We start from the raw sequence: 23,707 nt of genomic DNA on the forward strand, positions 1-23,707 counted from the left end.
TTGCGATCCGTTTTACCGCATTTTATTGCTTTTATTATTTATTTATTTTTACATTTTTCTGCTTTTTATCGCAGCATTGCCGCGGCAGCACATCCAATTTCAATCCCATTTCAAATACTGTTTATTGAAAACCACGCGATAGCTTGCCTTCAATTTCGACTTAACCAAATAACGGCCAATTTTTATGTCGAACAAATCGCAAACAAAATTTGCGAAACTTTTAATTCAAAATCGACATTCTGTTGGGAAGGAACCCAAGGGAATGGGAAGAAATCAAGTCTTGATTGAAGAAGACCAAATTCTCGATCGAAATCGTCATCAATTTCAATCTACTCTCCAATAACAACAACAACAACAAGCGTTCCATTTCCGAGAGGTATGAATGCATCGTTCCTTTTCATTCCATTATTTCCCATTTGATGAATACATTTGATGACGACTTCATCGGTTTTTTTTTGCCGGTGGGGAAAAGTAGTGTGCGACCATACACTTGCGCTGTGCAACCAAGACCATGTGTGTGTACTGGGTTTGGCACAGCGCTTAGGCCAAAGCGAGCTCATAGCTCGTCGCACATGCTGCACACGAGACGCACAGAATCAAGAAACTCAAAGCCCCGAACGAATAGCACAAACAAGAATAGTTTGTGTGTCAGTGTGTAAAGTTTACCATTCAACGTGTTGCTGCCGCTGCTGCCGCTGCTGCCGTTGTTGTTGTTGTTGTTGTTGTTGTTGCTCTTTTCATTCCGTTTGTTTGTTCGTTCATCGTCTTTTTCATGTTCAATTTAACTTCACATGCTTCAATTCGGCTTTGGTGTGTTGTTGTTGCCGTTGCGCGCTTAGCATTTTTCCAACATAAGCTAGCCCGTGTGTTTGCACTATCTACGAGTGGATATACATTGGTTGTGCGGCAACCAGAACCTGCAGTCACAACTTGATCGTCGCGTTCGTACGAGATCACTCACCGAACAAACAAAAAAACACACTCTCAGTACATTCTCTCTATCGGAACAAGTTCGTCGTGGTTGTTGCATTATTTTCAGTTCGAATCCAGTTTCACAAAATTTATCGATTTTTTTCGGTTTGGTTTGTGGTTTTTTCGAAATCAATAAGATTAGACACGTTTTCTTTGGGATCGTGATAAAAACCGACAACAACAAAGACTAAAATTAAAATAGAAAGTGAGTGTTCAGGCAGATGTTCTTGTTCAGTGGCCGTTTTCAAAGGTCGTGACAAAAACCATTTTTGATTAATCACAAGGAACACATCCGATGTGATTGACCAATTCAGTGTGGCTGGCAATTGTGCGCGAGTTTTGACACTTCGACATTTTTCACTTCGATTTTTATGGACACAGTTTGATTAATTTTTGACAGTTGGAACTAAGATTTTCAACTCAAATGAACAGAAGAAGAAAATGAATTTAAACCGTTTTATTCGCAGTTTTGTCCTCGATTCGCTCGAATCAATAATCATTGAAATTTAAATCCAGAATTAAAGGCAAAGACTTGATTCAAGACAAAGACAAATCGGTTCTGTATTTCCATCATAAGAGGATACTTTTGGACTCCGGCAATATAAACAAAGAACAAAAGTGAGCATGAAAATGGAACGATTAAAATCATGAGTAATCAAATGGAAAACGTTTTAAGAAATTATCGAGCAATTTATTGACTTGAAAGAGAATTAAATAAATGTAAACAAAATATTGAATGCAAATGTGACATAAAATAAAATTTAAAATTACAATTAAAAGAAAAAAGCACGTTCTTTTGAAAGAATTTAAGGAATCTTCTTCTATTTCGATGAATTCAAGTTGAACAAGTTATTTTTATTATTTGTTTTCACCGTCCAATCGAATAAACTTAAAAGAAAAACTCAAAATCAGTGAAAATATTCCTTTTTTTTTCTAATTTATTCAACGAATTTTTCGTCAATCAAATGAATAAAAATCAAATTTGAATAAAACGACCAAAAAAAGTCAACAAATAATTGAAAAGAAATAGAAGAATTCATTTTTTTTAAGCCGGAGACACCAATTTGACGGGAAAAGAATCGTAAAATTTCGGTTTGTGTCGCAAATTGTGTGTTCAAAATTGTATTTTAAAGAAATTGTGTGTCAATTTCATGGAATTTGGCAAATTTTCGTCGAAATTTAACGAGAAAAAAAACAGTTTGAATAAGAAAAAGTGCGGTGTACGATGAGAATCCGGTGTTAAAATTGTCGAAATTGGGTAGGTAAAAAAAATGTCCAACAGCGAAAAAAACCATCATGAAAATCGAGTGTGAAACTGATCTTGCGCCGGCATCGTAGATGACCAACATTTCTTGTGTTTTTCTCTCTTCGTTCGAACATTGTCATGAGATTAGGACAAAAAATGTAATTGCTTGCAAAATATTTGGCTAGTGATAATATGCTGTGCATATTAAAATGGCTTTGGTTACTTCTCTGTGTGTGTCTCACTCTCTGCAAGTGTTGCTTATACAAGTTTGCATTTAAATGAAAACGTTGAAATCGTTGATTTCGTTGTTCGAAAACATGTGTTCAAAGACGAGCGAGAGAAAAGAAGTGGTGGTTCCATTGTTTTTCTTTCGTTGGGTCAAAACGCAATGCACGGTGTCATTTCTTCGTGTGTGTGTGTGTCAATATTTGAGTAAATGGAAATTGAATGATATATTTGCTTGCATTGAACGGGCCAGAGCCATAAATGCTAACGGCACAATTTTCGACCGAAATTTTTCAAAGGTGATGTATGGCATTTGCTCAGAGCGCTTGGTCCAATGGTTGATGGTCAGCCGAGAAACAGACATTCCGAAACCATATAATGATGCTGCTGCTGCTATATATTTCGATGTCATCGAGCGCGCACACGTGTGCGCACTCGTCAGCACATACAATGGATTTTGGATTAAACAACAAGCGCAGATAAAAATGTCTCAATTTATGTAATTGTTTTTATGATGTCTGAGCGTGACTCAAGTTTAATCAGCCGTTGATGCTGCTGCTGTCGTCGTCGTTCGACAAAGAAGAAAACGATACATATTTCGAATTTTTCGCGTTGCAATGAAAACGACACACATATTTCAAACACAGATTTTGATTCAACGAAGAATGGCGCGAGAAAACGAGAAGAATTGAGTGAAAAATGCCAAATGCCGCTTCAAAGTGATGGAAACGAGTAAGCAGCTAGGCAAAGTGCAATTGTGGGCATGAAGATAGAGAGAAGATCTTGGCGCGAGAGCGCAACAACAAAAGAAATAACGATGCATTTTTAATTCATTGACCCACATTCGGTTGCTTCAAAGAAAATTCATTGCGAATAGACAAGCCAAGAGGCGATTGAGAGAGAGAAAGAGAGAGAGAGAAGTTGTTTCCCTCAACCAACGTTTCAATTTCAACGCTTTCAAGAGTCTCGGCCCCTAAGACAGTGTACGCCGAGTACGCAAAGTGCAAAGCACGTAGCGAAACGCCACAACATAATTAACAATGCTTAGAACAAAAAGTGTGATTTTTACGGAACCAGAAATGGCTTTTTTTCTCGTCGAATTAAGTTGTTTTTCTTTAAAATTGCTCATATTTGGTCGTTACTTATGTTTTTTCTCTCCTTATTTCGCTAATATTCGGTCTCAACATGAAGGATTGATTGTGTGCGCGTGTGCATTGGCGATCATTTGAACAAAGCACCACAAATGAGATACGTGAAAAGTGTCGGACACGTCAAATTAACGAAAGGTGTTGAACTAATGTCTTGCCGCTGTTGTCGTTGTCGATTTGATTCTGGTCATCATGCCTAGCATTGCTGTTGGCTATGCAATTACATGCAGTGTGCCAAACCATTTGGCCTAACGCGGATAATTCACCAAAAAAAACTGCACAAAAAACACCAAATAGATGGTTGGTCAAAAACGAAGGAGAGAAAAGACTTAGTCGAAAATTAAATGTTGATGAAAAAAAAAACACGACGAAGACAACAGCGTGCGCGCGTTAACGATGAAAAAGCTTGGTCAACATAACGAGAGCCAAGCCACGAGATCAATGTGTCAACAGGAAATGTGCCGAATAATTTCGCACATATTCGCTGCTGCTGCGGCTGCAGTAGTCGCCCGATGTTTGTGCAGTGAAAGCAAAATTCTTGCACTTACTCATTTTTATTTTATCTTAAAAAATTTCTGTTATTTTTTTCTTCTCTCGTGTTGTTTGCAAATCTCCAATCGTCTGCGTAAATAAGTAAATAATCACTAAAAAAAAAAGAGAGTCATAAAACCTCACCGTCGTGTGTGCGCGTTGTTTTTTTCGCGAAATATTTGCATTTGTACACGCCTTGGCTTAAAATGCTTCGAAAACCTATGTCTGTTTGCGAGTATATCGATTTCGTTTCGCTTCATCTCATTCAATTTGATGCGTATTTGCGTCTCTCGTAATTCCAATATTAGTTTTCGTCCAAAGCACTACACGGGCCCGTGCAGCACATGATTTCTGATCATAACTGATCAGTGATAATGAGCGAGGTGAAAAGTTTCGTTTCATTGCTAGATGAACGTTTGGCTGTTGTTGTTGGCACTGTCACCCTAACTGCCTTCGATGCTGTGTATGACTTTGAATCGTCATCGCAAACTACAAATTATCACACAGGTGAATTGATGACTTTGCTTGAAAATGCGAAATGAAAAGCACGAAATTCTCGCTTTACATCACATTCCACTTGCGAACAACGCGATAAAACATACCGTGTACATTTTTTCTCTCCCTCTCTATCTCTTCTCTCATTAATTATTTAGATCAATTGGCTTAGAAAACGCTTGTGTCGTACTGAAAACCTTATTCAATTACACACTGTATTCAAGGCTGAGCAATGTGTGTGTTTGTTTGTTTTTTCTGCTTGGTTCATGCGCTGTATGGTAGTACAAGTGTGAAATCACACGGTGCGATTTAGAATGAGACAGTTTTTTTTCATTTTTTTTTTTATTATGATGAAAAGAAATTTTTTGCGTTTGACTTTCCGTTCTTTTCAGCAGAAGCTATAGCCTCTCCATAGAGATACACGCAGCTTGCATTTGCTTTCAGGCAGTTTGTTCTGTGCGTGTTTTGCGCTTGCAGCCATCCAAAACCGTTTAAATCAAATGAAAATCGGATGTAACGCACCGATTTTGACATTGTCTCGAGACCCTAACCGAGTGTCATTTCTGTTCCATATTCAGGAACAACATTAAAAACAAACAACATTCGTTTCGATAAACGGAAAAAATGGCCAACACGATGACGTCGCTCATTTTAAATGCCAACCGAATCATCGATTCATGCATAAATTGCACATTGTCGAAGCGATATTCAATGGAAATATTTTAATGGACATTTTTTTTTCGGTGTTGAACGCACCATGTTGATGCGCGACGGTTCAATGGACCATTTTGTGTTCGCGTTCAGTGTCATTCGGAATGGGCTAAAGTAAACGATAACAGATAATTGATTCGAAGATTTTTTTTTGTATGTTTGAATTGAACCACGTGTGGCACCGATTTTGTCCTTAAGACAACACTCAACAACTGAAAATGATGTGCAATCAGAAGACGTACTGATCATAAGTGATCAAGGTGTATATGGAAGCAATGCTTCCGAAGCATATAGGCTTCAATGATGTAACACATGATGTATTTGAGCAACATGTACATACGTTTTTATGGGCCTCAGAACCGAGTTCAGCGAATTTACATGTTGCTTTGATTGTTTTTCGATTCAACGTTGATCATTCAAGCAATTTTCGATTATTTTCTATTCAATGTTGACGATCATGATCGTCGATGCATCTCTTCATTGTTTTTACATGCCAAATTGTAGGCCGGTATATTAAATTCTTCGTTTTTTTATTCTTTTTGACTTAGAGTACAATTAAATGTCGCTCAACGTACAAACAACAATTGGTTTTAATGCATTTTGTATTGGCAGTCGCACAGCATTACCGCATCATCAAATGGTTCATGATCAATCGTCTTCTTTTTTTATTGAATTTTTCAATTAAATTTCAATTTTATTTAATTCATTTGGTTCCATTGGATGAAACTTCCATTCAAATTCAATTGATTTTTTCATTGAACTTCGGCAGAACTTCCAAGATTTGAATGTCCATCGCTTCAATTGACAAAAACAATGTTGACTGCAACTACGTAATAGCATTTCAACGTTTGTTCAAAACGGTGATGTCATGCCAAATCTGTGTCCATTTCCTATTATAGAATAACGGATTTGTGTGGATTGCGTGTTCTCGAAATGGTCATCGACCGTTGAATATGAGCTTGCATTAATGTGATGAAGTAATTTAAATCTAACACAGCATTGAACTTTCAAACGTCATGGTGCGAGCGAACGTGCTCCTGAATTGAATAGTCAAACCGAAAAATATGCTTCGGATTTCAATTAATGTGACAATGTAATGTCAACACCAAGTCAATGTCTCGACATATCCAAGAATAGATGGCAATCGGCGAGTGAATTCATTGAAATTGGACCGGTAAATGACCGATTTGCATTTCAAATGGGAGAAAAACAATAAACGGCTTATTTTTGGTTGATAATTTTTGATTTTGAGTTTTTTTTTTCGAAAAAAAAAAACACTTTCCCCACTTGTGAAAATGGATGACGAAATGCGGCAGTGTCTTTCGAGTCGACCACCAAAAAATATTTAACTAACATGGCAATGAAATTTCATGTTGATTTTGTTTTGTTTGCATTATATCAGTTTTGCGTCACGAAAGATCACATCACCGTTCTTAAAGCCAACACAGCGAACGCTAGCGCTTTCGATTTCATGGAATTTGAACCGTTAGCATACAAATGGCCCTTGATTTTATTTCTATGTGCGGGCCCGCTAAAAACGAAATGATTCAATCGCCATAACGAAATATCAAGAACTATTTCACAATTGAAGTTGTTTCAGAGGTGGAACCTATGATCAATCTCATCATCACAGGCAGAGTAGAAGAAGAAGAAGAAGAAGAAGAAGAAGGAAAAGAAGAGAATGGTGAAGTCGAGAGGGAAGATACCTCATGGAAGAAGACAAGAGACAAGAGAAAGGAGACGAGCAAAAAGAGACGAAAAAGCATAGAAAGATGAAGGTAGAGTGAGAAGCATAAAGAGAGAGAGCAAGAGATAGAGAGAGAGAGAAATGTAAGCAAAGCATTCTCTTCTTGACGTCACATATTGCGATTGCGTGTGTTATTGTTACAATTGTGCGCTCTAAGTCATCATCATCATCACCGTTATGTGGCTGGCTCGTTTGTTTGCCTAGACTGATAGATATATATATATATATATATGTGTCATAATAACGAATTAACACATCTTGCGCTGCGCGCATTTTTATCGCGTGTGATTTGATTATCATTAAACCAGTTTCGCCTCATTCGCAACGCTGCCGCTAGATATTATGCGCTCTAAATCATATTTCACGAAAAGTCATATTACATTTTGATGGAAAAGTATTTCACTTTGAAGAAAAAATTAACAAAAACACTTTTTCGAAAGATAAAAAACATATTTTATGAAAAAAAAAAATGGAAGAAATTCTTCTTTTTTTGTCAAAAAATCACCAAAACTCTAAAATGTGGAATGAGAAAACTCGAGATGTGGAAAGAATCTTATGCAAAAATGGAAAGAAAAAAATTCGTAGAAAAAACGAAAAAAAATTCATTCTGTGCAAAAAAATGCGAAGAATCGCGACATTATTGTCACGAAATGTAATGAATAGACAAAAGCAAGAGCCAAAATTTGAGCTGAAACAAACATACGCACGCACACACTTCGACGTGAAGGTAATGAGACAAAGAACGTATCGAATGAAGTGGGCTCAAGTGACGAGAAAAAAAAGTTAATGTCTAAATAAGTACTTTTGTGCTGTAAAATGCGTTCGCTGGTTCTCGTCGCCTCTCACGCGTCGACAGAACTGTCTCAAGAAACATATGCGCACAAGCGGCGATCACATTGTAGGCTTGTGCGCGCTTACACCAGAGTGAAAAAAGTCATTATCAAATATTATGCAATTTTAGCATAATTATTCAGCTCTGTGTAATGTTTTTTTTTTTTTAATATTTTTCAACGTGTTCGCGCAAGCGCATTCATCGCTCTTTGCATTATAATTTTGCTATTTTTTTTTCGTTTGTTCGTTGCTTGTTGTCTTTCGTTGTAACTTTTTATTATGTACGTGTTGTGAGCGGTCGTTTTGTTTCTTCGGTTTAGATTAGACGGTGATTTTTCCGTTCCATTTCATTACAGATTATAGACGGTGTCAGTTTGGGCTGGAAAAAAACGCCGAAGCACCCTGATTTGTGTGTGTTTGTGTGTGAATTGCTTAAAGCGGTTGCTGACTTTGACATGATGATGCTGAAACGTTTTGTACTGATGGATGCATAGCAGCTCCCTTTACCAATTTCCACTTCGGGTGTTTGTGGGTCAGTGCGTTTGCAGTGTGTAAGTGTGTGCGTAAGTTACACTTTAAAGGTCAAAATCGACCGGTCGCTGCGTTATTCATCTCAAATGGAATAATTGATCTGAATCGAATCGAATCTAACCAATTGGCGCTGACTAATACTTAACGTATCGACATTAATTGTCGATATAATGCCAGCACTTGGCGTTAAAATAAATACCTGATCTTCAATATGGTTGAATAAAATTTCATATGGACTCGTTTCCACTTTTGATATGGAATGCTCGCCGAGCTGACATTTCCATTTTAAATCGGATTCCCATTTGTGAGTGTGCAAGCAAGAATAACAACGACGACGACGACGACGCTGAAAAAAATGGCAGCGACCTGAAATTAGATAGAATTCAGAAGCCACATTGTGTTTGTGCAAAAGAGATTACGATCGCTGGCGCATGCATCGAAGTGAGATGCAAAACATCACATGGAAACAGGTTCGAAGAGCATGAAGCCATAATTCAATGTGCAACTTGATTCGAGTTGGCCGATTTAATAATTTTTTTTTCCATTTTTTTTTTCTTTGCTTCTTTCAAACACTTTTAAAACTGTTATTAAAATCCATTAATTCATGCTTTTCGTTCTTATGGCCGCACTTGCGCGCACCAATTCATTTTATCATGCTCCTCGTTTTGTGTTTAATGCACTGTTTTATGATCTGCTTAGCGCGGACAATTCGCAAACAAAACACTCTGGCATTCTTGTTCGATGTGCAAACGAAAATATTTTTGTCAAATGTGGAATGTGTCACGACAGCGCAACAACAAACACACACAAAAATGCATGCACACGCTCATGCCCCGAATTTACAAGAAAAATACCTATCGAATAACCTTCTCGAACATTGCGCACAAGAATTGAACCGTACGTATTTTGAGAATAGTCGCCGTACGCCGATCACATTCATCTCGCGCGCCATTTTACGATTACCATATTTCAATTAAAATTGACATTTCGGTTTTTTTTTGCTTCGAAAAAAATATCTTTTTTCGCGCGATTGAACACTTAGATATTTGTGTGCTTTGAACACAACACCGGTTGAAATATCAATGAAATTGCGATGAGACGGCTTCGGCTGCTGGTTGCTTGAACCAATTCGCATGTGATCTTTCAACTTTGGCTCAATGTTGCAGCAATGGAACATCTAACGCTTAAAATGATTCAAACCAAGGGGGTCTCCATCGCTCAAACATCACTTTATGATCTCTTTCGCGTCTAATTATAGTCTCAATTTAATTTTAGAGACAATTTTGCGTTGCTTTTTTGCCGTTTCTTATGGTCGACAAATTGAAAGTTCGCACAATAGCCAGGCAGTATATAAATATGTAGAGGTATGATCATTGTGTTTCGCTGTGACTTTGAAAATGGGTCATTTCATAGGTTTCTTTGGTCTATTTTCTAAGTTTTCTTTAGTCTTTTTTTCTAAGACGAAACGTTAAACTCCCACAGCGACAGACTTTTCCATGGAAATGTTTTTAGAATCGATTACAATGTTCAGGTGATCGACATGATCTTGACGCCTTTTTCCATTTCGGAATTCTTTTTTTTTTTCGTTGAGGAAGAAATCAATTTTGTTTTCAATGTAAAAGCCAAATCCAGTTACTTTTCTCAATCGTTTTTATTCAATTTTTGCACTTTTCCAACGGACTTTTTCCTCCAAAAGAATTGAAATTGAAGTGAAATTGACTGATGACGATGATATTTCAAGGGGAAAAGAATACATTTCCGAAGAAATGAAGACCGAATTCAATGATTTTGGTGGAAAAGACGATAATTTTTTGAAAGTGTCATTGATTTAATATTGACTTAATAGCAGATTTCAACGATTTTAGCACCACAACAAACCAAATTCCATTTTTTTTTAAACCAATTTCAATCATTTTTAACAGAAATTCGTTGATTTTGAGATCAAAGTCAATGATTTTTCTGTGAAAGATGATAAAATTTGAACAAGAAATGACTTCAAAATTAAATTTCAATCAAATTTTAATCGCTTTTAGACCGAAAATCGTTCATTCCACCGCAAATCGATCAGTTTAAATAAGTGATTGATTTTTTTCGACGAAAAAATCGATTGAACCAGGCGAAAAGTCGCTACTTAATCGAAAATGTTCACTAATTCCGAGCAAAAACGGCATTTAAGACCACTTAAAAAAGCGTTCAAACGAAGATGCGCACGTCCCCCTGTTCATCATCATGACCTGCAACCTTTGAACGAGCTCATTACTTTGGCTTTTGTAGGCATCGAAACATAATAGCGACACACATTTATCTCTCCTTGCATTCTTCTTCTTCTTTTCTCTCTCTTTCCCTCTTTCATTCGTGTGTATGCAAATGCTGCGGCGTGTATTTCATTGAAAACGGAGTTCACGATGAGAATCGATGGCAGTGAAGACGGAAAAATAAAATATTCGCAAATAGCAAATATTGTGGCTGATTTATCATCGATCTTCATTAAGTTCAACAACCATAAGTATTACACAGATCAAGCGAGCAGAAACAAGAAGAAAAATCCACGGACGTAGTGTTATAGCAATAACGAAAGCTTATTTGTTGAGTTAGAAATGATGTATCGATAGACTAATAATTCACGCCATGCATTTTGCGCGGTTGCATTTTTGAAAGCTAGAAACAGAAAACCTGACTAGAATTACGTGGTAAAAATGCTATGGATTCCATTGTGAAAATGCTTGAAAAGTGATGCTAAGCGTTGTGAATCTGTTGCAGAGTAAGAGCATTCTGGTTTTGTCAATTATATCGGTTCGTTTGAATTGAAAAGTTATCGTCGCCTCCACCGCCGCTGCCGCCGTCCTCTTCGTTGTTGAAGTAGAAAGTGAGTGCAATTGAAAAAAATTCGTATCCAAATGAATGTGTGTGTATTCTTTTGAAATGTGCGGGATCGCGCGACGCTCACGTCGAAAACGATCATGCATCGTGTTCGAATCGATTGTGTATTTGCAACGGGCATGAAATCGAATCTGTTCAATTGAGAATAAGAAAAAAAACCCATTCCATATTTAGCTCGAAACATGGATTGCCTCATCATGACTGTAGTCGAACCAAGCGAAACAAAAACATAACGAATACGGAGAAGAAGGCAGCGACAAAGAAGCGAGAAAAAAAATGTAGATTTTTCGTGGCTTTGTGTTGTGTCTTATTGTGATGTTTGATTTGGCAAAACGCCGATTTATGGGGTACTCAGGCGAATGGCTGTCGACGACAACGACTGCGACGATGTCGACGACAAATCGAGAGACACACAGCGAATCGGTCGATTGCAATGCACATGCAAAATGATGTTAAAGGCCTTCTTAAGACGGTTATATCAGATTTACTACGATTTTTCGCGAAAAATTTATTACGCAATTGCAAAAAAATGGAGAGAAGAAGAACTCCCATTCCCATTGCATTTTGGCACACAAATGTGCATTGGGGCCGCATTGCATTGCATTTGTTCTGTGACACACAAAGCAAAACGAAAGACTTAAATGCGACAATAAGTGCGAAACGGGAGATTGATGCCGAAGTTGAATGAGTAGTTTAGCTCATTGAAACATTGATTGAAATTTATCTCTCTGTTTTCGTTTTCGTTTCGGTGTGTCTCTGTGTGTGTCGTGTTGGTTTTACCCCAATGATGGCTTCGTTTACGAAAAAAAACAACCAAAAAACCGAATCATCAAAATGACTAATTGCTGAAACGAGCACACGAACGAACGCTATTTGCTTAACTATGCCTTCAGCTGAACTACTCGCATCGGTATCAGCTTGCATGAATCTCACTCATTCCAAAATTCACTCTGATTTGTTTGCTGTTGTTGTTTCTTTATTTTTTTTTATTTTAATCGTTTTTCTTTTTCGTGTTCTCTCCCATTCTCAGCAGCCAACAGTGTGATACGACGGTGACGCATTGAAAGACCTAACCGTAGATGTATATCGGATGTAGACATTGAAAATTTGTTTTACGCTACACACACACACACATAATCTACTATCAAAAATATCAGAATTCGGTGAAATCATTTGTTTCTACGGTGTATTGAATGCTCGTCATTGGAAACCGAACGCGAAAGAGACGCATATGATTCAGCCAGTGAATAATTTCAATCAACAGTGGTTTCGATGCAGCGTCGAAAAAAAAACAACATTCATTGATAAATTCATAAAAGAAAATATTCATTCGTGAGGTGTGTGCTCTGTGTGACGCGTGTGCGATAGAGTGAAACAATCGTAAGAATCACGGAAAGCGAGATATTATACACACACCTTGACGATGCTTGCCATTGAACGGTAAAACCGAACCGATTAAAAACATTTTTACGACAATCAACCGAAACAAAAACAAAAAACAAAACAAAATAATTATCATAAATAAGAAACAGTGGAAATTTTTTACCAGTGCCCAGATACAGAAGGCAAACAATTCAAGTGGCAATCTCTCATTGCGCATGACACATATTTATCTCTCTCTTTATTTACGGTTTGGACTGAGTTGAACGAAGAACAAAAGTGAAAAAAAAAAACAAACAAACAGTTGACAAAATGATGCTGAAGATGAAGTTAACGGTGTTTCGGGTGTTAATATTCTATTTACTGTGCAGTTCATTGTGTTATTTGTGTGTTGACGGTCGGGAGGAATATGAGCATCCGATATCGTTCTTGGACGGCGATTCGATGCGATCGATGTATCGATCATTTCGTGATTTTGCCATGCGCATCATTGGACAAACAGGCCGACGCACTAGAGGCGCTTTTTTACAAGAAACCGACACCAAATTTCCATGCAATAAATCCGGAATGCGCAGCCCAACCATACCAACCAGTGTACATCGCCTTCGACCCGGTATGTTAAGAACAATATGCTTTGTTTCGGTTGATTCTTTAGATTTTTTTTTTGAGATACCATTTTGTGAGCTGACTGCATTTGGCAGCAAATCAGTTGCATACACAACTGTGTTCATAACGATCTAATTGGACAATACTTCGACAACCAAGCGATTGAATGAAGAAAAAATCCGCAACGATTCGGTTGAATAACAATTTGACAGCAAATTAATTGAATGTGTTTTCGTGACCTTAATTTAATCGACACATGCACACAGCTCAAGCGCCAATTTTCTGAGTGAAATCATTGCGAGTGATTATGCGTTTTGAAAGCATGTGCTTTGAAGAAGTTAAATCGAAATTCGGTGTTTAGGTAATTAATTGCAAATTTGAACGGCGTATTTCTTTACCAAAATACAAATTATGACCTGACAATTTGATTTTGGTGCTTATTGACTGCCTCAATTTGAAATTAAATCATTGTGCACTGAATATTTGCTCGACTGAACAAAATGGTTTCCAGTGTTTCATATCAATTTTTCAACATTCAATCGCTAAAGCATACTTCTGTGTGCACTGTGCAATGTGCATGCATAGAAACACTGATTTTGTTTAACTGAAGCTTTGAAGCTGTTAATGAATTGAAAAACTCCATATAAAATGAACTGAAGAAATGTTATACAGAGCAAATGACATATTGACAATATCAAACCAAATCTTCAATCTTTCTTAACATTGACTTAAACCTGTTGGTTAAACGATTTAGCCTGACTTCAAAAGCGAATAAATTTTCTATAAAAATTCCAAATATGACGAAAATACTGCAAACGATTCCGGTAATTTATGTTTGATAAAAAGAACAGGTGACACGATGCTGCGGGCTGAAAATATGAATTTATCGCTTCTTTGCACGAATGTGGGAAATCCCCTTTGGCGTTGATCGTGTAAAAACGGTAGCAGATAAGCCACTGCAGTTGCTTCAAAGTGCCAGCATTTCTTCGAACACTCTTCAGTGCAAGTCAATTGAGTGTTTTTGTTCCATATTGTTGATCTTTTTTGCGCTTGATTCAACAGTTTTTAGTGAAAAAAAAAACTTCTTACCCACAACTGAATGAGCTTGGCCAATCATTTTTAACCAACAAAAGCATCGAACTGGTATTGTTTGAATTTAGAAGCAATGAAAAAAAATGTCGAGTTTTCTAGCTATGCACATTCGATGGCTTATCGCATGAATTATAAATAACAAATGCGCCTCCAGCTTGTCAATCATTTTCATAGCGAATTCGCTATGCTAAGCAATAATGCTTTGTAATAATGCAAAGTAATACATAAGAATAGTATGTAGAGAATTGGAAAACGAAACCAAGAACAAAACAAAAAACATGTTTGGATAAGAAATATTGTTTTTCAACATTTAAAGCCTTCAAATGCTGGGATTTACCATAAAATTATTGCAGCCAATTGATGACTTTTGAAAAACTGACTTTGTAATGATTTAGAGGAAATATTTTGTACTCCCGAAATAGTTTTAATCTGAAAATTGATTATTTCCGAAAAATTCGTTGATTTCAGACCGAAAATTGATGATTTTAAACCAATAATTGATCATTTCATGCGAATATCAGCCAAAAAGAAAAATTCAAGGAATTATTCAACAAATTGTTTGATTTTTATGTATTCTGTGTGGTTTAGGTGACATCGACGTAATCGCGGCATTGGGTGATTCACTGACGGCAGCATCGGGAGCCTCATCGGTTCGCGTCACCGATTTGGTTATTGAAAATCGTGGCCTATCTTGGAGTATCGGAGGACAATGGTCATTCAAAAATTCATCAACTCTGCCAAATATTCTGAAAGGTAGGCTCCACTTTCAATGCTTTCATTTTGTGCCAAAAAAATCAAACCAAAGTAATTAGATTGAAGACACAAAAATACTAAAAAATCTTCAGTTTTTTATTTTGATTCTAGTACGAATTCCAATCTATGAAACTCTCCAAACAAAAAAAAAACTGATAAATTTCCCTTCATTTCAATAGAGTACAATCCAAATTTGGTGGGATATTCAAAGCACGACGCTTGGACGTATCATTTGGACAGTCAATTGAATTTGGCAGAGATCGGAGCATCTTCGGCCGACATGCCATACATGGCAAAGATGCTTGTGCAACGCATCAAAATGGACAAACGCATCAATTTCAAAAAGTCATGGAAAATGGTGACAATCGCAATTGGAGGCAATGACATCTGTTCGTTCATTTGTCAAATGGATGAGCCCGAAAGTTTGCCGCGCAAACACAAACAACGATTAGTGAAGACGTTACGATATTTACGTGACAATTTGCCAAGGTTTGTTTTTCGTCGGCTTCTATTTCCTAGAATTCATTCACACCGTTCGTTGACCCAATCTCTCTCTCTCTCTTTCTCGTTTACAGAACATTTGTTTCAATTGTGCCTACGCCGTTTGTGAAAAGCGTAGTTATGGTTGAAAATAAGCCATTCCATTGCCAAATGCTACACCACGGCGAATGCTCGTGCTGGATAGGGCATTTGTACAATCAGAACAAAGAGAATCAAGAGCTATACCATCGCATTCAGGCTGAAATGCACGAAGTCGAATTCAATGTGGCACAAATGAAGGAGTTCCGCAATCTCAAGGAGTTCGCCGCTGTATTTCAACCGTGGCCAGTGGGTTTAAGCGTAAGTTTGATTTGGTTTTTAGATAAAAAAAATCGGTTTAGATACGTATTTTGTTCAAATTTTGACCCATTTTTGTAGATTTTCTCCTAATTTTCGTTCAAATACCCTTTTTTGTTGAGTTTTTGACCAAATTTTAACTTCAAACTTATTTCCATCATTTTCTTCTCGCTTTAAATAATGATTTTTACTCGATTTCCCTTAAATTTCCGATGAATTTTTTATCCAATTTTTTTCAGTTTGAAACAGACGAAAAGCCATTTGACAGTTCGTTGCTGGCGTTTGATTGTTTCCATATGAGTCAAAAGGGTCACGGGTGAGTTTCTTTGACGAAAAATACTTTTTTTTTCTTCCAAAATCAAACCCTGATGACTTTTTCAAGGAAAAAAAGAAACATTTCTAAAAAAATTTCATTCGAAGTTATTCCTAATCAAATTCAATTTTTCCTCTTTTTTGCCGATAGTTGGGCGGGAGTTGCGCTGTGGAATAATTTATACGAAAAGCCGGGCAATAAAACAAAGAATTGGGTATCGCCAAAGAAGCGATTTATCTGCCCAACGCAGCAGCATCCATACTTCTATACGAATGACAATTATCTGGAGGAGCAAAATCAGCACAATTCGGTGTCTGGCAATAGTGCTAGCTGATGGGATGCACCGAAACTAACATCAAACCGCGAGTGATTCGTATACAAAAAAAAAAAAAAATAATAGGCAATAATACGCTTTGGCTGGTTTATTTCATTAACGATTTTACTACTGGCAATAGATACATACATATTTGTTTTTCGTTTGTAACTACCACGTATGATAAATTTAGAATGGGCAGAAAAATTGTTGTGTTTTCGCGTGTGAAATGGCGCGTTAAATTTTAAGTTGCATTTATTTAATATTTATTCGCTGATTGTTGCGGTTGTGTAATCGAACGAGGTTGAGAAGGAAACAAACGATGAGATTTTGTAGCTGGCGTTGCTATTATGTAGTGCTTCAGTTGTTATGTCACACGCAGGTGAATAGATACATCTAAACCATTGATGGTACATGCCGAGTACACAATACACATACCGTGCACTGAGAGCAGCCAGAGGCTGATGAAGGTCATACATTGTACGATTGGCATATCTCATAATCACTTGTGCCGCTTATTCCACTCGATGCCATGTATACGTAGATTGAATACGTGGATATACCAAGCATACTGGGTGTGTGTGTGTGTGTGTCGATGTGTTGTTCTACGGCAATTTTTATGATTATTTTGTGTAGTTCATGTGATTCATAAATTTATATTCGTTAAGATAAATTATAATCGTCGTCGCAAATTTATTCGAAAATATTTTAGTCGTTTTTAGTTTTTTATTTTCCATTTTCGATAAATTCGCAACGAATTTTAATCCGGGTTTTGGTTGATTTTACTGTAGATTTTTTTTTTTCCTTTAAGTCGAGCAGTCGAATTGAATGGTGCCACAAATCAAGTCAATACAAATGAGAAAGAATAAACAAGTTGGGAAAAAAACTCGATCAATTGATAAATTTGTTGACGGTTTTGAGGGAGATTTGAAAATTGGTTTAACAATCGTTCCCAAACAATAATGTTGGCCGTTGAACACTTTCGAACGTTTGTTCGACCGATAATTCGAAGAATTGTTTTTCTTTCGTCGAATGGTCGAACGAATGTTCGAAGCCAACACTGCCTGAAGATCACAAATTCTAATGAATGGTATATGATGATCAATTGATCGTTCTTTTCTCTCTTTACCTGAAATAAACGCGGGTATTAGTTCATAGTGTTAGCAGCTGCCCGCTTGCACTTTCAAAGCGGCCAACATGAAAGTGCCTTATTTTAGCTTGTAATTGAAATTTAGTTGTAACTTACATTTATCATTGACAGCATACACACAAACAAGAATAATTGCTTCGAAAACGTAATTTCGATGATGAATTTAATGTGGATTTTCCCCGCAATAGATAGAGGCCATAGATGCATAATATGCCGTCAAGTTTTGATCAAAATCGTTCTTTTTGTGTGTATTTGCTAAAATTCATGTCGACGGTTTTCAATAAAGGAACTTAGGGCGTTTTAATGCATACAAAGCTTTGTAAATTTAGATTCATGCTTCAGAAATCCAGCGCTTGCGTCATTTTGAAACAATGATTCTATTTTCTACAGACTACTTACTTAAAGTCTTTTCGCGTAGAGTTGAATGCATATAAAAATGATATCAAATTTGACATCACTCAAGTGATTGGGTCCAAATCATTAAAATGTCCAAATTTCCGAATTGAAACGCTGTCGATACGTTGTTTAAATTATTTATTATCACAAAAATTAACATTCTGAATAAAATGTCTCTGATTATGGTTCATACAAGCGTTTTATTTCTTTTCGAATTTTTATACGATTTTTCCAGGGGTTACCACAGTACCTTCACTATTTCGTTGTTTCGTTGCAATTTTCATTATCTGCAATTGTCGGCAATTACTGATTTCGAAATTCATAAAATATCGATGAGCTAAATATCGGTGGATTTGAAATCAGTAGTAGCGTAAAATTGCATGAATGAAACATCGAACATTAGTGAACGGATTCGGAAATAAAGAATTCAGTACACATACGGTTTCACAGCTCAATACAACTACCTAAACTGTTCGTAAAAGATGGAAGTGCATAAGTTTGAAAAATTTCCATTTCTTCGACTCTATATTTGCGACTACTTTATTTTAGCAGCGAACAGAGTTTGACTCAGGCGACAGATATATGCTTTAGCATAGAAAAAATATCCGCATATTTTTTGGTTTGTCCACTCTCAGTAAATAACGGCACCCAGCTTCATCGACTATCAGCATGCACACTGAACGTGGTAGTATAGGGCGGTTTGTTTACGAAGAAAAATTTTTTTATAAACAAAATCTACCAGAACTATACAGCGCAAAACCTTAACATAGGACAGCATTGCTGCCGTTTAAGTACATTGCGCCGTACAACTCTGGAAGATTTTTTTTATAAACAATTTTTTTTCTTTGTTAACAAACCGTTCTATAATCTATATTACTACGTTCAGTGTGCGTGGTGATACTCGATGAAGCTGGGTGCCGTTATATACTGAGAGTGGACAAACCAAAAAATATGCGGATATTTTTTCTATGCTAAAGCATTTATCTTTCGCCTGAGTCAAACTTTGGCAGCGAACAAATTTCATACGTAGCCAACCAAATTTCGAATCCAATAGCACTCTGGAACCCGTTGTACCGTACAGCTACAATAATTGTAAACTTGTAAATTGTAAAATTGATTTACAATTTTACAGAGAATTGTAAAACTCATTTACAAGTCTACAATTTCTTGTAAAACGTTGGTTTTCAAGCATTTGCAATGAAAAATAATTTTTTCTTGATAAAGTTCTTTTTATAAAGTCAATTTGTCAGGCAAAATTGAAATTATTCATTTAAATATTATAAAATAATTTAAATTGTATATAAAAAAACCAAATTTTGAAACTCATGACATAGATGACTTTATTTAATGCAATCCACACATATTGTGATTCCGGTTACAGCCCAAAAACCAAACACCTTGTAAACGACTTTTCACTTTATTCTATTCTAAAAAAAACATAAATTTTTGTCAATTTTTATGGTTGCTAGGATGCATGGCAGCCAATTTTCAATGTTATTGGCTGAATCGGTAGCAAACTACAATTTCTAAAATATTACTCAAAAAACGTTCAAAACCATTAGTTGGAGGCACGATTTTTTTGGTGCCTTCAGAATTTCAAATTTTGAAATATTATCTGAAACGAAAAACAAATGGAGTCGCATATGGAATATATGATTCCATGTGTTGTTGTGTCGTGTTCGGGTGACAGACGTTTAATAATCTCGAGATTCAAACGTTGTTAACACGTGCATATGTTTTCTGCGTGCGTTTGACGTTTAAAAAACTTTAAAGTTTATTAACTTTTTAGTTTTTCCTAGAAAAATAGGTCAAAAATAGGTCAAAAACAGCCATTTTAAGTACGGCTCTATCGACCACTAGATTTTAACATTTTTTTATCTGAAAAAGTGAATCAGCTAGTTTTGAGCCCAATTTAATTTTAAGCTATTGGGAGCATATACCTTACCATGATAAATCAGTTTGGACCACCCCAATAGTCACGCACCACTGAAAACGACTTCAAGATTTTATATGAGAAATTTTTGATGAGTGGTTTTTGTTAACTGATTTTTGTGCCGTTCTCGGAACTGGTTGGAGCTATCGGAATGATAAATACCTCAATTTGTAGCTAATTGCAATTGCTTTCCATCCAAACTCATACAATCAGGACCACTTTCTATCCGATTAAACAAAGACATTTTATTCACCTCGTCTATTAAGTGATTCATCTCAACGGTAGTAAAAGTTGAAGCAATCAAAAAATGTTCTTATCACTAAACAGATACTTGAACCATAAAAATGTGTCGCATTGAGTGTGGCTTCTCCACTTGGGATTTTACGTTGTTAGATAAAATGAAGCAGACATATTTTGTTTATATTTACTCACAGAAAAAACTACTTGACTTCATCGAGTGCAAGTCATTGACTTATTGATGGAACGATAGAAAGTGCAAAAGTTTTGGCACGATATTCATTGATTGTATTCGTGACTACTCTTTTAGGAAATTTCATGCAACCAAAAATCGGCGAACTCAAAAATGTTCTTTGAATTTTTTCCGTCTTATTTTTCTGTTTCATTGCAAGGAATTTTGAACTTATTAGCGTTTCAATGATGGTATCAAACAAGTAGCAAATGAAGATACTGCCTATTCCAGCTGATTTAAAGGAGAATGTCTAATCTAAATTTGTCGAATATTCAACTGATTCAAACAGTTCAATTTTTATTTTTCGGTTTCAAGTCCAGCCCAATAGAACTGACAATTGTTAGGTAAGATCTAAGTGGAAAAATGATTCATTTGCGAACAATTTTTAACAATCAAAATGGTTTAAGCGCAAGAAGAAGTGCACTTGACTGACTGGCGCACAACGCATATGTGTCACCATTCTGATATTAGTTTGAGTGCAAAAATAGTTTTACAAAAACTGAAAATGTGCAGCATACTTGAAGTTGGCAAACAAAGATAATCGATAAATTCTCAATACTGGATGGTATAAATAAGCGTGAACGCTACTCCGAATTCAATTCAAGCAGCAAATTCAATTCAAACGCTACTGATCTAGTTTGTGAAAGTCAAAACAATCAATCAATTCAGAATGTTCAAGTTTTTGGCGGTTGCATTAGTGATCGGATTGGCATCAGGTAAAATTTTAACTCAAAGACGTTCCATGGAACTTTAATTCAGAGACATTCCAATGGTGCACCATTATTTTACTCAACATGTATCATTGAATCTCAGCCAGCCCTGTCGATGATCGACTAATTGTTGGTGGTTTCGAGACGACCATCGAAGAGCAACCCTGGCAAGTGTCGCTTCAAGTGAGATCATCACACAATTGTGGTGGTTCAATAATTGGAAACGAGTGGGTATTGACCGCGGCCCATTGTGCTAGCAGGTAATATTCAGTGGTTACAGTTAAAAACGAACAGAAGAAATAACTCGACAGAGATCTTGCATTTCAGCTCTGGATCATATTCCGTCCGTGTTGGTTCGTCACGTCACGCCAGTGGTGGTTCAATTATTAAAGTGAAAAAAGTTTACCAACATGAAAAGTACAACCCCAGTATCACGGATTTCGATTTCTCGCTGTTGGAACTGGCTGAACCATTGACATTTGGCAATGCAATCAAATCAATCGCCCTACCAAACGAAGATATTAAAATTGCCGATGGTATCGATGCACTGGTTTCAGGATGGGGTAACAAAAATCGAATTAAGCATTAGAAACACATTGAAGATGAATTACATTTCATTCATTAGGCGCAACACACAACTCAAGTGAATCGAATGCAGTACTCCGTGCCGCTTATGTTCCAATCGCCAATCAAGAGTATTGTGACGAACAATACAGAAAAAGCTCAGGCCGACCGATTACCGATCAAATGATCTGCGCTGGTTATGAACAAGGTGGAAAAGATTCATGTCAAGGTAAAAAAAATATGGCTTACTAAACATTGTAATTTGAATTCAATTTTTAATGAATTTCTCAACAAAAGGTGACTCGGGTGGCCCACTATCGATCGAAAATGATGGCGCTCGCGTTGTGATTGGAGTAGTAAGTGATTTATTTTTTCATAGTTGTAAATATACTTGCAAAAAAAAACGCGAAATTATCAATTGGTAATTCCTTTCTAGGTGAGTTGGGGCAGAGGTTGTGCCCAACCAAGCTATCCTGGAGTCTATGGCCGTGTTAGTTCCGTTAGACCATGGATCAGAAGTATATCTGGAATTTAATCACTTAATCGTAGTTCATCTAAGCAAATCTTCTTTGAATGTAACTGATTTCAATGTAAAATTGTAATTTCTTCTTCTTCTTCAATAAATACCAATCCAAGCAAGCACATACGATTCTATTGGCAAATCGAATTATATTTTTTTCTCGCTTCTTCTGATATATTACAAATGTGAATTTTTAAACAAACCCATCAAATGATTAAAAATCTCTGTTTTCGCTGTTGCGATAGCATTTGTTTACATTGAATTCACCCTGTATCTGTATAGAATATGTTCGTGTGAAGAAAGAGAAAATGTGTGAGTGAGTGTGAATGAGTGAGGTGTAAAGTGCTTTGAATCATCTTTCTCCATTCATCCTCACAAAACATCGATTGCAATCAGTGTCTGCTCGATTGAGCATTTTCAATCTCATTCTCATTCAATGGGATTATTGGGATTTTATGCGCTCTTCCATGTGATGTCAATCATCATGTCGTCTCACTCCTTTTGCATCAATGACAATGGCAATAGATCATTTGTAATGCTCTCATTCGTATAGCCGTCCTTGTTATTCCTATGTTTCGCATGATTTTTCACTCGGCTGCGCATATGGATAGGTGAGATTGAGAATGGTGTATTTAACACAAACTTTCTATTGGCATAACTATAGAGTATGTTTTCAAGAGGTCAGTAAAGGTTTAAATAATTTATTTATTCCAATAGATATACAATAATTGTTTGTTTTTTTTTGCAAAATTGTACAGTTTGACATAATGAACAATTTTTGCAAAGATACCAAATCGATATTTCGCGTCATTAAAATGAAAATTGTCAACTACTTGACTAATTTATTATTACTTGGTCGCTTTTATTAAAATAATAATTCTTTAATTCAGTTTCCATCAATGACTTAGTAGTGTACAAATCCACACACCGCTCGTTCCACTTGGGATACACGTTAAGTCCTCACAGCAAGGAAAAGTGATGTTTCCATTGTTAGTTATATTTATGCACTAAAAATATGTAATTCATTGGTATAAATGTGCTTGAATGTTGATGTCTGAAAATGATTTAACTCACAACTCCGCCTTCATTCTGGCATTGTTGTGGACTATTGGAAAGATCGGGCAAACATACAATCATTAGAATGGGCTTTTTAAACAAATATCTTTTAAAACTCATTTATCCATAGACAATTTAAAACTTCATTCGTCGGATGGCAGCTCAGACCAAAAATCACACTCTAAATATATATTGGCAAACCAATAGGATTGCGCATGTTTTTCTACCCTCGGAATATTGAAATTTTATTGCACTGAGAAAAGGCTGGAAGGAAATATTCCAACCCTGCGTTGTAAAT

At 36.4% G+C, this 23,707-nt stretch overlaps 2 protein-coding genes and 1 long non-coding RNA gene across 9 annotated transcripts; 2 read left to right on the plus strand and 1 right to left on the minus strand.

Annotated features, from left to right (window-relative positions):
- Window positions 1-1,073: 1,073 nt before the first annotated feature.
- LOC129575825 (phospholipase B1, membrane-associated-like) lies at window positions 1,074-18,342 on the plus strand. Of its 7 annotated transcripts, none has more exons than XM_055459924.1 (8): window positions 1,074-2,230; window positions 8,263-8,457; window positions 12,348-13,310; window positions 14,984-15,148; window positions 15,328-15,637; window positions 15,724-15,988; window positions 16,225-16,301; window positions 16,449-18,342. In XM_055459924.1, exons 3-8 carry the CDS (start codon window positions 13,010-13,012, stop codon window positions 16,630-16,632), a joined length of 1,302 nt encoding a protein of 433 aa, XP_055315899.1. In that variant the 5' UTR covers window positions 1,074-2,230; window positions 8,263-8,457; window positions 12,348-13,009; the 3' UTR covers window positions 16,633-18,342. The 7 variants fall into 7 exon arrangements, with proteins under 7 accessions (XP_055315899.1, XP_055315902.1, XP_055315901.1 ...); XM_055459926.1 differs by having other exon boundaries at window positions 1,080-2,230; window positions 8,263-8,469; XM_055459925.1 differs by having other exon boundaries at window positions 1,080-2,230; window positions 8,263-8,465.
- A 2,805-nt stretch (window positions 18,343-21,147) lies between these two features.
- LOC129575918 (trypsin-4-like) lies at window positions 21,148-22,488 on the plus strand. Its single transcript, XM_055460156.1, has 6 exons — window positions 21,148-21,275; window positions 21,373-21,529; window positions 21,597-21,832; window positions 21,895-22,062; window positions 22,131-22,189; window positions 22,270-22,488. Exons 1-6 carry the CDS (start codon window positions 21,230-21,232, stop codon window positions 22,366-22,368), a joined length of 765 nt encoding a protein of 254 aa, XP_055316131.1. The 5' UTR covers window positions 21,148-21,229; the 3' UTR covers window positions 22,369-22,488.
- A 535-nt stretch (window positions 22,489-23,023) lies between these two features.
- LOC129575827 (uncharacterized) lies at window positions 23,024-23,638 on the minus strand. The gene is made up of 2 exons (XR_008688836.1): window positions 23,428-23,638; window positions 23,024-23,360 (listed from the first exon to the last, which is right to left on the minus strand). It is a non-coding gene; the product is annotated as an uncharacterized LOC129575827 (long non-coding RNA).
- Between the last annotated feature and the right edge of the window lie 69 nt (window positions 23,639-23,707).

The sequence above is a fragment of the Sitodiplosis mosellana genome, unplaced genomic scaffold, assembly GCF_009176505.1.
Source record: "Sitodiplosis mosellana isolate CC-2019 unplaced genomic scaffold, AAFC_SMos_1.0 Smas_scaffold_6170, whole genome shotgun sequence".
Lineage (NCBI taxonomy): Eukaryota > Metazoa > Arthropoda > Insecta > Diptera > Cecidomyiidae > Sitodiplosis > Sitodiplosis mosellana.